Below are 14628 nucleotides of genomic sequence, written 5' to 3' on the forward strand. Positions count from 1 at the left end.
GTTTATCAGTGTCTGTAAGTACCCAAAAGTGGGTATCAAAAAGATGGACCAGGCTCTTCTTGGTGGTGCCAAGCAATGGGACTAAGAGACAATGGGCAAAACAGAAGTTCCACCTGAACATGAAGAACAACTTGCAGGGACCATGCACTGGAACAGGTTGACCAGAGGGAATGTGGAGCCTCCCTCACTATGGATATTCAAGAATCATATGGACACAATCCTGTGCCATGTGCTCTGGGATGATCCTGCTTGAGCAGGGAGATTAGACCAGATGATCTGGTGTGGCCTCTTCCAGCCTGACTCACTCCATGATTTCCTGAAATCAATGTGATGAGCTGTGGCCTACTGGGGAGAATGGCATTCCTCAGGCCAGGTTATTGTTGAATACTGGGAATTGAAGCCATTCCACAATCAGGGCTCATTCTCAGTCCATCTGCACAGAAACACCTGGAGAACATGGCACCACCCAGTAACTTGCCTTCATTCACAGTCCCATCTCATACAGCTCCAGCCCTAACACACACTCTGGGCCTAGCTCATTTCCTTTCCCCTTCCAACCCTTCCTGTTCCCTGGCCTGTCTGACCAAGAACACTGTCACTTGCCATGCTGACACCATCCTTCCCTTCACTGTACCTGGCATGTCCTCAGCTCTTTTTGCTCCGTGCTTTCATGCCAGTCTGCTGTAGCAAATGACATGCACCTGCACCACAAGTTGAGTCCAAGCTTCATTGCTAGGCTTGACTGCTCACACCCTGGTTCTAACAATCCCAACCAGGCATTTAGCAGCTGGGGAGCCAAGAGGTGCTAACCCCTGCTTCACCTGCACTGAGCAGTGATGTGTGCCCCCCACAAAACATGCTGCAGTCATACTGCAGTAGCCAGTGCTGCTCTCTCAGCCGGGGCATCTTCTTCACACTATCCCAGAAGCAGCTCTGATAGCACAGAGACAATCCACAATTTGAGGATACTTGAAAAAAGAACAACAATAAGTAAAAGTGAAGAAAATTGAAATCACAGGATATCCAGAGCTGGAAAGGGACTACAAAGATTGTCAAAATCTGTCTCCTGACCCTGCCAAGGACAGCCCCAAGAATCACCCCATGTGCCTGACAGCATTGTCCAAACACTTCCTGAACTTTGGCAGGCTTACATCTGTAGGTGAAAATCCTTGTCCTACACCAGGAAAGCAGATACAAGTGAAGATTCTGGCTCAGAATCCAACCATTGTCATGATGAGGAAGCAGATTTGTTACAGAAAAGGCCCAGTATGGGAAACCCTTACTGAGTTTACCAATTTCTTCACATAAGATACAAATAATTACCAGTAACAGTAACATGCTGTAACATCTTGAGATTGTTAACATTAACACAATGTAGATTGTGTAAAAAGATGAACACTTGAGATTTGAATGCTGCCTCTCTTCCAGCTGAAGACTGATACACACGTGGGCCTTATGCCTGCATCACTTTTTAGAATCTTCTGTCCGAAAGAAACAAAGACTGCATGTGCCATCCTCAGCCCTGCAGCTACCCAGCACAGGGAAGTTCTTATGGATCTTGAATGAGAAAAAGGCAATTTCAGGTGCTAGGACAGAGCAGAAACAAACACCCTGGGGAAGCCCTTTTTAAAACTTTTGCCATTCGTAGAGGCAAGATCCAGAAATCTCATCTTCTTACAGAACAGCAGTGGTGCCTTTGGAAGCCTTTTTTTCTCCTTAGGATGCAGGCACAGAATCTTTCTCAGTTTTTTTGTGGGGAGAACAGACTTGTCTGAAAAGGTATCCACCACAAATCTTAAGCAACCCAGAAATTTCTGCTTTTAACAACTGCAATCTTGTACATAGTCTTCCGCAAGAACTATTGGTACAATAAATGCTGTAAAAAAAAAGCTTCAGTATTATACTGAGACATGACGTGGATTGATTTGAGTAAAATCAAACCTATTTTCCCCTATTTTCATACATCTCTGAAAAAAAAAAAAGTCTGTAAACGTCTTTCTCATTATCTAGATCAAAACAGTTGCAAAATGGAGTCTAATGACCACTTATATCTGATGGTTCTGTTCTCTTACACATATCCTCTGGTTAAGTGCATATATTTCTGAATTCAGAGGTAGGATTAAAAAGAATCATCAGTATTAACTATATATGAGATCCTGATAACTGGTGAAAATTAAATGCTGAAAGAGAAACCAAAAAAAAAATCCACAAACAAATGTTACACCTTAAGAAAGTTGAATTCATTAGAAATTTATACTTTTGTTCTCTTCCTCTAGTTAAAAAAAATTCACAATTGTTTAAGTACACGATTTTAAAAACAGTGGCTTATGACTGACACATTTTCAGTAAATTTTCTAAATTGCTTAAGCAAAATCAAACACAATTCCTACAGTTACAGCAAATCAACATTCATATGAAGATATTTACAGTGCAGCGTTCTAACTCATTCTCTCAGCTTCACAAAATGGCCACATAGTCAATTTAAGTGCCATCTATGAACCATGCTGTACTTGTGTGCACACCTGTTTTAGGATTCCAGCCATATTCTGCTAAGAGGCTTTACAGGAGTAAATCAGGGGGTTAGATCTATGGCCTCTCCCAAACACGAATCCAGACGGCAGTTTCTCCTTGCAAAAACAGCCCCATTTCCAAATCAGCCCAATCAGCAGCCTAATGAGAGGCAGTGGGATCTATACCGCACAATTTGTGTTATGTAAATGCTTGTATGCTGCTAGAACAACAGTGGAAAAAATATGTTTGGCCAGAAGCAAAAAAAAAAAAAAAAAAATCAGCTCTTTTTCCTTCTGCTTCTTTGACTTAATGAAGAGACACACTCTTAACTAATTGCTTTGGCAGGCCAGCAGGTTGCCTGTGCTCAATGATACCATTAGGAATTCCAGAAACTTTCAGCTTCTAACACTAAGAACTTCCAACATGTGCTTTTTAAGAGTGAACCCCAGAATTATTTTTCTTTTCGAAAGATTCTTTTTCACTCACTTCTTCCCACTAGTTGCTGCATCAGGCATAAAAATACACAAATATGCAACATGCACTTCAAACTGGGAACTTGTCTATCCCAGGAAAACTTAATACTTACAGAGTACCCTGCTGACAAAATGGCATTCAGAGCAACTCTGAGTTCACAAATAATAGAAAACTACCTCCCTGACATGATTACTTCAGGATTGCCACATATACCCACCTGCACTTTCTCAAAGCTCAACAGCTCTCCATTTTACAGGTCTGAGTTGTGAACATGCATCAAAAATTCCCTTTTCATACTTACAACAGAAAATAAAGAATCTAAACGTCAGATTGGATCATATATTTCCTTCTTCACACTTAATTTGATTCCTCTTTTAGGACAGGGCAACACTTTTTTCAAATTTAGTAATCCATAAAAAAGAAACAAGCAGACAAGCATTCGAAAGATGGCTGGCTTTTGTCCTGGAGGCTACTTTTTTAAAAAAATAATTAAAAATCATGTAATATTTAAAGTAAATATAACACTGCTGTAATTCAGCTAGTTTTCTCCCTTATTTGTTTTGTGAAGTAGAAAATATAAGTATCAGCTTCCTACAAACAGCTGACTTTTTGGTTAGATTGGAGCATGACAGGGGGATAACCTGTAAGGATGTTAACATACTCAAACTGCAGCATCCCAAACATCTGTTTAGCAGCCTAACTTTCTAAACAAAGGGATCCACTGAGCCAGAGATGAGCTGTGCATGAGCCCTACAATATTGGACACCAGCTTGAACAGGGTAGGCTCAACATCAGATCACTGCCCTACGGCTTTGACACAGGCCTCTGACACAGTGAACACCCAGTTCCTTCAAACTGGAAATCCCACCACTATGTTAGCAAATGTATCACTACTCTACAGACTCAGTGTTACAGTATTCCTCACTGGATAAAAAACTGACAGCTCAAACTGTCAGCAGAGGTCACAAACTAAACTAGGCCACATCATTACCTGGCAACCCCACCTCTAGTCCTGATTATCCATTTAGCTCCCCCTGATATTGCTCCAATCTTAAGAGATAGTAAAAATCTTCAAGAAACAACTTCAAAGAAAGAAACACTGCTAAAAACTACCTCTGGACATAGACAGGGAAAGATGATTATGACCAAAGGAGGGAAGCAGAGCCCTGTCATCTGCATTCCATGATCATTTGTAAAGGCAGCTCTGTGACAAACATACTTTGTGCTTGGCATGACTGTTTTTATGGTTCTTCTTGGCACTAAATGTATCTAACATATGATGCAAACCCTTGTACATGATTTTGGATTCCAATATTGCAGTTGAACATGAAATTTTAGGAGGTGTGATGCTCACAGTACTGCTGTGAAGTCTCTCTTGGGCCAGTTGCTTCTACCACAGCCTCCAAGAAAACCAAAGATGTGGTTACTACAGGTATGCCATTAGATTACATGATCTGAAATGACTGACAATTCACAGCCTCAAAGAACCTCCTGCACCTTAAAAAGCAGAACAAATATTGCAAGGAAGAAGAAAAGGTTATGCTGGTGACTGTGTACGTGGAAAAACAATCCGCATATCAAAGGAAAAAAGCATCTTCTGATCAAAGTCTCCTTCATTCCCAGATCATCTTGTACACAGGATCTCCAACTTGAATCGTTCCAGTTCTGTCAACAGCGAAGTATTTCCCAAAGAGAGGGCTGGTTTTGTAAATGTGTTTCTCAGAAGGGTCACATAAGCGGTAACTGCAGAGAGAAAGCCTTTCTTTAGAATAAGTGTAGCAAAACCTACACATCAAAATATCAGTGATGAAAGAGAGGACATGCAAATAATGATGCCTTGTTTTGGCCACCATACTAGGGTGAAAACTAAATAAATGTTGTAGTTAAGAGAACCGAGCAGTTCAAATGGAGGGAAAAAAGCCTGACTGTATTCACTCATTCACGTTTAATACATACAAAAATCTTTATAGAAAGAAAAGTAAAAGAAGCAAAGTTAGACCTTTAGATACCTTAAATACCCCAAGCTTTCACTGTAGTGGATATGAAAGAGATAGGGAATGTGAAGTTTGCAAGAAAGAACTTGCTGAATTTTCTTATCACATAGAATTGCAAGAAGTAGACTGGAAGCCAATATTACACAGACCTTCACACTGCATTATTATGTCCCACACATATTTCAAATCACTTTTAAAACACTAGCCTAACATCTGTTGGGGTCCAGCCTAAATCCTCTCCCACAGTCTAGAGAAACAGTGATATTTTTATAACCTTTTCAATGTTTCCAAAGGCTCCTTCCTGTCGATGACCCCTGTGTCTGGATTAACGGTTGTTAAAATACACCTGCAATGACAGACAAATCAGTCAGGGCTTCTTATCATAAATGTCTCTGTTCCTATGTAAAATAAAGGTCTCCAGTGTTTACCTGCCACAACACACAGTCCCTTTCATCTCCACATCACCAATAAGAATATCCTCCCAGGTGTCCTGAGGGAAGTAAGCATTCGGCACATATTAGACACAAGCACATGCAATTACTTTTTCAGAAGTGGCACGGTCACTCACAAAAAGGTGCACCATTCCAGATATCACCTTGACTACCACCTTCAAAATGAGCATAGTTACACTACAGTACTATAATGAAAACCCTACTGTCACTGCATTTATCCAATTCAAGACACACTAATAATTCTATCTGAAAAGAGAGACACAAGAGTAACGAGTCCTGTCCTGCAACATACACTTGTCTGAGCACTGAAAGTAAAGCAATTTATTCCTACTGTATGGGTGATAATCTGTGACCTCTGGTAAATCTACAGTTTTGCAGAAAAGAAATTTTCAGAGGAAGTGAATTTTTGCTTCTCATCTATACAAGCTTTCTATTGCAAACCCTCCTGGGAGATAAAAATCTCTTCCTGCTTTAGGAACTTCCTCAATTTGAGAAATAATCATTTATAGACCTGTGTTCTCCATCAATGTTTTGCATGCATTAATGCGAGCTGACAGTTTATCTCTCCGGAACTGAGTTGTAAAAATCACAGAATAGCAGCTTTCCTCACCCGTGTTGGCACCATCACACAGATCAACTGAATTATAAAGAAACACAACCAAGCCTTCAAAAAGACATTTAAGACAGTTATTTTACCTCCTCAAAAGCACTGCAGTCTGTTACAAGAATATTTGGCCTGAAGTTCTGTATCTTAACTTTCTTTTCCAGCTTGGCATTTAAATCATCCATTGAAGCTTCAGAGATGATCAAGACTGGGCTGCAGTCAGGATAGGCAACCTACAGAAACAAACACCACCAAATCCTAAGGTTGCTGTAGGAGCATGGGAGGAAAGTCACTGCATGGCAAAAGACAGGCACTGGAACCAAGCAGCCTTTTAGGCTGCTCCATTCAAGTTTTGATTTTCCTGAAAGTAGGTTAACAAGGAAAACAACATGCCCTCCCCTATTTCAGTCATCATGGTAATTTCTGTGTGCTCAAATTGCAACACCAGAGGGAGTTCAACATCCAGAACAGCACATACACAATTACAGCTGTCCATTCATCAGTCTGGGATGCCTGGGAAGTGGGAGAGCCATATTAGCAAACAGGGCCAATGAGCAGTATTTAAAAACCTCTAAACCTCCAAGAAGAGAAATTCCACAGAAGTAAGGGCAGGACAATTTAAAAAAAAAAAAAAAAAAAAAAAAAAAGAAGAGAGAGAGAGACACTTTGGTAAGAATTTTAGTGTATAACCCTCCTGCCTTTCTCTTATACTATTCTTGCACATGCCTTTCAACCACAAGATGATGAGCATTGAAATAAGTATCCAAAGAATTCTGCCTTTTCATTCTTGCTACAATTCCAGAACATCACCCCTCCTAATCTGATGTCCCTTTTGCTGAAACATTGTGTTTATACTGGTCTCAGTGACCTTACATAACAAATGCATATCTATAAAAGTCTATAATTGAATATACCTTCTTCTCTTTGTGCAACAACAAGCAAGACACTGATGCCCTATAGATAATAACATCACTAAAGCAAGGTACTCACAATTTTAATTAGTTTAAAAACCTTACATTTGATACAATTCAAAGCATCTCCACCTGAGAGAGTTGTTAAAATAAAAAAGTAGGGCAGCAGTGGCTAAAATGATATAAGGATGTCTGAACACAGCATCTCCTTTCCATAATACTTCTTTAATATCATACCTTCACACATCTTTCACAGAAAGAGGTAAAACCTCTGGAAAGTCCTTTGAAGTTTAATTCCTAGGGCCACAACTATAACCAGCCTGTTTAAACATCAACCCTTTAAACAAAATACAAAGTAACACAACTTGTATCAGTACACTCCCATACCTAACAAGGGATAGGGAGTGGAATTTTTCGACAGATTACATCCTCAAAACATCATTAAAAATGTAACTCTTTTTTATTCACTGAGACACAAAAGGGTACTGAATTCTGCAGTGTAGTAGATCCTCTTCAAGTATCAGTTTCAGACTCTTTAGCTGTGACTAATCAGTAGCTTAAAACCAATTTTAAGTAAAAATTAAGTCACCTCTTTACAATAAATAATACTCACATGGTTTTAGTACACAACTAAATACCTTGCTAAACTCAGCTCAATGACCAAAGATGGAAGGGGCAGGTTCTGGTGGGTGGGTGTAAATGGTTAAAAGGACACACTTCTGAGAAAAAGAGCATTCATTTACCTCATCTGTGTTTCGGAAAAGGGCTATTGTGTCCTTTGACTTTCTTGGCACCATGAAGGACTCAAAGTGCACCAGTCGACAGGGCTCTGAGTTCAGGAAGGTGGTGATCCACTGAGCCACTTCATCACCACAATCCCTGCCTTGGATATCCTGTCCAAACACCCTGGAGAGTCACAACACATCAGCAAGTTATCTGGTAACATGAAGGTTCAAGGAAGCTTCTTATCTGAAGGCAAAAACCATGTTTTAATAGTGGTAGCGATATATAGAAAAGAAATCATTCCAAAAGGGCAATCTCCTTGATTTCAAACTGTGTTTTGAAAGCTGAGGAACATGGACATGACCAGACAATACCAGCTGGTGAAAAAATGAGCTCTGAAATAGTGTTAATGTGCCCAGGGCTAACTGCCCCATCAGTGACAGTAACAAACCTACCTACTTGCCCTACTTTGAGGAAAAAAAGGGCCTGCTCTTGCATTTGCATGTGACTGCTACACCAAATGACTTCTACTGAGAAATCAACTGAAAGGTAACTAATTTCAGAAAGTGAACAATAGTCTGAAATTATGTGATTAGTTACCACACCTGATACATACACATGTTATTAATTAAAACTGTCCCTAACTGTTAAGGAAACATCGGATTTTAGCGCCGTCAAACTTCAGCCAGAGATGAGTGACACTTTTCAGCTCAGACTTCACATACAAAATAGCTCAGTATCTTAACAGGGGTTAAAGATTTGTACTGGAAACAAAGTCCATGGGGCATAAAAAGCTACTGCCAGTAGAATACAAATAAGTCTATGCAAGGAAATTTTCCTGGCAAGAAAAGCTAAAACTTTAACTCAACGTTCTAATGAACTTTAACACCAGTCTTGAGTAGTTTTGTTACATTTTTCAAAGTAGCCACTTTGAGGCAAATGCACCGCAATTTCCTTGTGCAATCTAATCCTGGGCAGCTTGAAGTATCGAGATGCCCATGCAGCTCTTCTAGAGTGAGCCCAGCCCCTAGGAGCCCTTCTTTAGTCATCTGAAGGAGTGATCATTAGGATGCTGCCATCAATATCCCTGCTCCATTTGCTGGTATTCCTGTGTCCACCCTGTGACACAGGCAGGAATTAAGCGTCATTACTCCAGACAGCATCCAACTGCCTTTCTCCTCCCTCTATCCCACAGTTCCTCCATGCTTTCTGACTGGCAGGACAACAGAGGCAAGGCTCTTACAGCTTCCAATACTACTGCTTTCCACTCAGGAAGCAGATCTATCCTAAGCACTCAGTGCTGTAGGGATGCATGGGAATAGATCACACAATTTAAGTGTTGCAACACACACTGACAAAGGGCACAGATAAAGAGCATGAGGTTTTCTAGCCAGAGGGAAACACTCTAGCATTTGCACAAGCAGAAAATGTACCTATACAACGGCTTTGGTCCTATATTTGACCCTCCTAAGCACAAGATTTTTAAATACCTACATAAAATTTGCAAGGGAACTCAGCAGTTTTCAATATCAGCACATGCACAGCTGTATGCAGCCAGATGCACTAAGGCACTGCTTTAGCTCCAGCTTATGGGGCATGAGCTCCCATGAGCACCCAACTGAGGGCAAATTTATTAAGGCAAAGAAAGAAAAAACAAAAAAAAACTAACTTGAAGAACAAATCACTGAGCTCTAAAACTGGAAGATCCAAGAAATCCAAGCTAACTTTTCATTACTGCAATGTATTAGGCTATTTAAATATTCTTCTAGTGACACAACAAATTTTAGAAAAATGACATCTCACAAACTGCGTGGTTTTGCGGTGCACGTGCCATTGGCTAACTCATAGGCATTATGCACAGGTTTGTAGACGTCCGTTCCACTTCTCCAGGAGAAATGCTACCATTCGGAACTTGCACCTGCCTTGTATAAACAGTGATACTGAGCTATGCTGATCAAGGGTTTCCACAGCAACAGACTTATGCTAAAAGCAAGCAAATGCAGTTCCTTGGCAGTACTCCTTTAATTACAATTACAGTAGCTGGTGCATAACCATCTCTGCTATCCAAAGAACAAACACTTACAGTATCTTTGTAGGGCCTCACACCATTTACAATTTCTGAACACTTAGATATGAATTGACATTTTACCAGAGAAAAATGGTAAAATTTTTCCTCTTCCTCTTCCTGTTGGCAGTTTTCCAGCATGGCTTTCTATACATACATAAAATAATTAGGCCTGCATTCATACAACAAAATGCTAGGCACACAGCTAAATCACTCTTTGTAACCCATCCACCTGAAACTCCTTTGGGGTAGCACCTATAGGGAATGCCCTAAGTCTCTGGGATGCCAGTGTTTCCCTTGTGACCTCAGGATGAGCCTTTGACTAACAAGTTTTTAACTGAGGTACCTCAGTTAAATGCCTAAAGACAAGGGTCAGGGAATCTAAACTCCTACATCTCACCAGCTCTGAATGGGCAGCGTGCATAAAAAATACTGATGCATACAGTAGTTGTGATCAAGAAACACCAAAGTGCATGACTGAGGCTCTGAGATGCAGCTGCTCACTCAAGCAAGAGCAAAAACACTAGAAGTAAAAACAAATGAGCAAACATGACATTCTATGAATACAGAAAATCACAGCTCATTTGCCAGATGTGTAATGCATAGTCTTTGATATTGTGTCATCTTTTCCTAAGATTTGTTTTCATCAGTGTTTAGCAGAATAAAAGCAGAGCTTTTGTTATGACCATTCCTGGCCTCCTGTGTAACGCATGGCAGAGGATTTCACATTACAGAACAGTCTGGATTAGAAGCGACCTTAAAGACCACCTAGGACAACTCCCCTAGCATAAACTGGGGCACCTTCCAAGGTGTTCAGAGCCCCATCCAACCTGGCCTTGAACACTTCGAGTGATGGGGCATCTACATCTCCCCCAGGCAAACTGTGCCAGTGCCTCACCACCCGCACAGTGAAGAACTTCTTCCTAATAGCTCATCTAAACCTAGTAACACCACTGCACCTTGTCTTGTCAGTACAGGCTCTGGTTTGAAGTCTATCTCACTTAAGCAGACGGTGAGAAATACCCGCAGAGAAAAGACACAGAGGTACTGAACTTTTACACTCCAATTTCTGCATAAGAAAATGTGAAGCCTCACACAATCTTGAAAAGCACATGAGAAAGACAGTGCTGAGAGGGAAGGGGGTGAAAAAAAGAGGCCTTCTTCAGTACCTGCAGTTTCGGACGGGGTTTTTCTCGGGGAGCTTTACAGGCACGCTTATCCTCTCCATGTCCCCGGCCTCCAAGACCAAGTGCCCGTTGTCACAGCTGGTGGAAACAAGGACGAGCCGCGGCTCCTGGCGAGCTGTCACCATGTGTCCGTCCTCCCTGATGACGAGCCAGAACCTGCGGTGGGACGGGGCACAAGGGCGCCCAACAGCGTTAATTCGGGGCTCGGCAACACCCGCACGGCAGGCGCTCCTTCCCAGCGCTCGGGAAAACAAACACCCGACAGCCGCGGAGCCACGCGGGTGCCCCAGGGCCCGGCCCGCCTACCTGTCCCGCAGCTCCCCGCTGCGCAGCCCCATCGGCGTCACCTGCGCCCGCCGCACCGACACCCCCCGGCACGACTTCACCGGGTACACGAAGAGCCTGAGCACCGTCCCGACCCGCTGCAGGCGGCGGCGGCGGCGCGGGCCGGCCCAGCGCCAGGCCCCGAGCAGGGCGCCCAGCGCCAGCCGCGCCGCCGCCCCCCACAGCCAGCCCGGGCGGGCCGGGCCCGCCGCTCCCCCCGGGCCGTTCATGGCGGCTGGGCCCCGCTGCGCGCCCGGTGCGGCTGTGGGCGGGGCGGCCCGGCCCGGCCCCTCACACCGCCCCTCACACCGCCCCTCACACCGTGCTTCACACTGTCCTTCACACCGGCCCCGCCCGGCGAGCCCGGAGCCCCGCCGAACGCCGACCCCCGGTGCGAGAAAGGGGGCGGCGCAGCGGGGAAAATACACGGCCGAGCGCCCGGCTTGGCAAAGTACCGGCGGATGATGTTTTCTGTCTGATATCCGGGCATTTAGTGAAAGCAGTGCTACAGGAAGTGTGGGCTGTGTGGGAATACACGAGTGCGTCAAATGCATGCGTTTGGCTTGGCTCGGAGAAGAGAGGAACAGGTGGCTGGATGGAGGCGTGGAGGGCAGCAAGTGGGGTGTCCAGTGCTGTTCGGCTGCCTTGGGACATCTGCACACCCCAGCTGCCTGGTACCGAACTCCTGAGACCCCTCCCGAGAGCTTCCTGTTTGTTGGCAGGGTCTCAGGGAAGTACTTTTGTGGGACACTGTAAGAGACGGTCCGAAGATTCTCTCATCTGCCTCATGACTGCTGCAAGGACACTAAAGACCCTGAATATCACAAGGGACTCGGTACAGGGGTTCTGGTCCAGTTGAGGTGGATGTTTGCCAAGTGATTGTTTGCAGGTGGGTGCTGTGCTGTCACGGTACACTGCCCTCGTTCCTGCTGGTGAGCAGAGACTTGTAAGAAGTGGTTTGCTCTGTACCCTACACCTGCACCCCTGAGCAATGGGTTTCATCACAATGGTCATCAATCTCCTCTGGTTTTGGCCCTGTGCCCCTTGCTTTGTAAAAGACTATAAAAGTACACCCCAAACTTACCTTCCCTTGAGATCTCCCCAATGGACAGAAGACTGTGTTGACTAACAGCTGAGCAGACTTTGACGTTGGTAGCTATAATCCCCTTATTCTCTTTTTCTTATGCTTTGCTTTCTCTTCTTTTCCCTCTATCACGTATTAGTGCTAATGAGCACTCAATAAAGTGTGTTTTACTGTTTGAGTCCCTGGTTTGCTGATAACCTTTTGTACTCTAAGATTAAATAAATGAACCACATCACAAATCCCACCTTGTGGATCGTGACAGATACCCAGCTGCAAGGCAAATATGACATCAAATATAGGCTGGAGTGGCAAATGCCACTGTTGCCACAGGTCTGTCCTCACAAAGCAAAGCAAGAGCTTTGGGATCTGATGGCCAAATTTCACAAACTGGTTTATTTTTATGATGAGTGTGCTGAGAGCAAAATTCCAGAAGGTAGAAGATGGGGAAGCTCAGTGTTGGGCATTTCTGGGAGATTCAGACAGCCCAGCCACAATGGATTACTGGAAGTACTCCATCAGCAGCATCCTGGTGGAGAGGGACACTGAAGATGTGGCTATTGTGGGCCTTTTTTGATAATGGGTACATGTGGGCAATCAAGCCAGGCGAGTTCCTAGCATTCACCTCACGAATCACTTGATCACAGATCAGGATCAGAAAATGTTCCGACTGTGGGAATCACCATGGATTGTAAAAAGTATGGTGGGATTTATGAAAACCTGGTGGTGGGTGAAGACAATGTGATGGATGTCAGAAACAGTGACAGCAGATCTATTCCTACTGGCATGACCCCAAAACCCAGGTCTTCCTCATAGGCAAGAAGAGAGTCCACAGAGGAGTCCTTAATTAGAAGGACCAGGATATGACTGTGAGCGTGAAAGTATGACACAAATAGTGCCAAAGAGACAGACATCTGCCCAAGCACAGACAAGGGAATTAAACCTGGTTTTGTTGCAGATGTCTTTGTCTTCTACCAGATGAGGGGTGCTGGGCAGGCAGCAGTGCTGGAACAGCAGCAGTCCACCTGAGCAGGTGTGGTACAGAAGGGAGTAATATGTACCTTCCTCATCAGGATGCTCTGTATTACTTTTGTGGTCTCCCAGCCATTTTGGGTGGTTTCTCCTTGTTATTCACATTTTACTAATTGATACTGAGGTAAAGGTCTCTGGCAACATTAGCTTTGTGAAAAGGCAAGACGGAGGGCAATGCCTTTGCCCTCTTGGTCACCACTTTGTTGTTTAAACCATGCCCTGATTCCAGTCATGGGTTTTGAGACCTTTCTCCTTCTGAAAGTGCACCACAATATGAAAGATAAACAGAACTTGTTCATTTCGAATTTTCCCCCCTGAACATGCCCAGAACACTTCTGGAGATTAACTATTAATCAGCAGATCCTTGTGCTGCTGTTGGATTGTGTGGGGGGCATGTGCAGAGACAGTCTGCTGCCTGCTCACCTTCCACATCACTTGAAACTCCTTCTTATGCTACTTTACTGAGACAGCCTGTCCTCCATACCCCTGGGATCTCCACATTGGTCCAGGTAAATCCTAGGTGCTAAACTGCTTGATCTGGTTTGACCAGACCTGTCCCACCACCTTCAAATCATTGGCCCACTGAGTCAAAAATAATTACTTGTGATTGCTTTTATGACTCCACCACAGACATGAGAGGGGAGCCAACCCTGCTGAGTAGACTGAGAGCCCTTGCACACTCTTTGGTAACCATTAATCTTCTCATTTAACATGGAGTCTATATTTTGTTGAATTTAATTGAATTCACACAGAGGTCTTTAATCTGCACCTGCACCCACAGGAGCAGAAAAATGCTATAAGGGGAACCAGGCATCTTATGTATTAGTAAATGTTCAACAAAACTGCTGCAACTGTCTAGTGTCTGATGTGCTAGTGCTTTCTTATTAATCATTAATTATTGAATCAAAACATTGACATAAGTACTAAAGAGATAAAAAAAACACAAACTGGTTTTAGAATCTAACAGAAAGAAAGTGAGGCATCACATAAAAAGATTTAAAAAATCAAACTAACTACTATTTATGCTGGCCACTCCTGACAAACATTAATGCTTATTTAACACCGGTGGTTTCTTGATTACTGGCAGCTTTCTGCACAGTTCAAACTGAAAAGTGCAGAATGATTTTGCTCTCCAAACTTCTATGAGGCATCAAAATATCAGAATTTGAGATAAGATGAAAAAAAATTGGATGATTTACTGCGTGCTTGCTTGCTTCTTTTGGGTGCCAGAGAAAATAGGTCTGGAGTACACATATTCTTTACCAGTATA

The 14628-nt window shown here is 43.2% G+C and overlaps 1 protein-coding gene and 1 pseudogene across 1 annotated transcript; one reads left to right on the forward strand and one right to left on the reverse strand.

Moving 5' to 3' along the window:
* Positions 1-2234: 2234 nt before the first annotated feature.
* LOC102099267 (mitochondrial amidoxime reducing component 2) lies at positions 2235-11475 on the reverse strand. Its single transcript, XM_005523415.3, has 7 exons — positions 11228-11475; positions 10904-11077; positions 7690-7852; positions 6128-6268; positions 5408-5469; positions 5254-5325; positions 2235-4728 (listed from the first exon to the last, which is right to left on the reverse strand). The coding sequence occupies exons 1-7, from the start codon at positions 11473-11475 to the stop codon at positions 4599-4601; spliced, it is 990 nt and encodes a 329-aa protein (XP_005523472.2). The 3' UTR covers positions 2235-4598.
* Positions 11476-12822: 1347 nt separating this feature from the next.
* On the forward strand, positions 12823-13177 carry LOC106628191 (profilin-3-like; annotated as a pseudogene).
* The last annotated feature ends 1451 nt before the right edge of the window (positions 13178-14628 follow it).

This window comes from Pseudopodoces humilis, chromosome 3 (genome assembly GCF_049639895.1).
Source record: "Pseudopodoces humilis isolate 2021_Gansu_Grassland_sample_001 chromosome 3, ASM4963989v1, whole genome shotgun sequence".
In the NCBI taxonomy this organism is placed as follows: Eukaryota; Metazoa; Chordata; class Aves; order Passeriformes; family Paridae; genus Pseudopodoces; species Pseudopodoces humilis.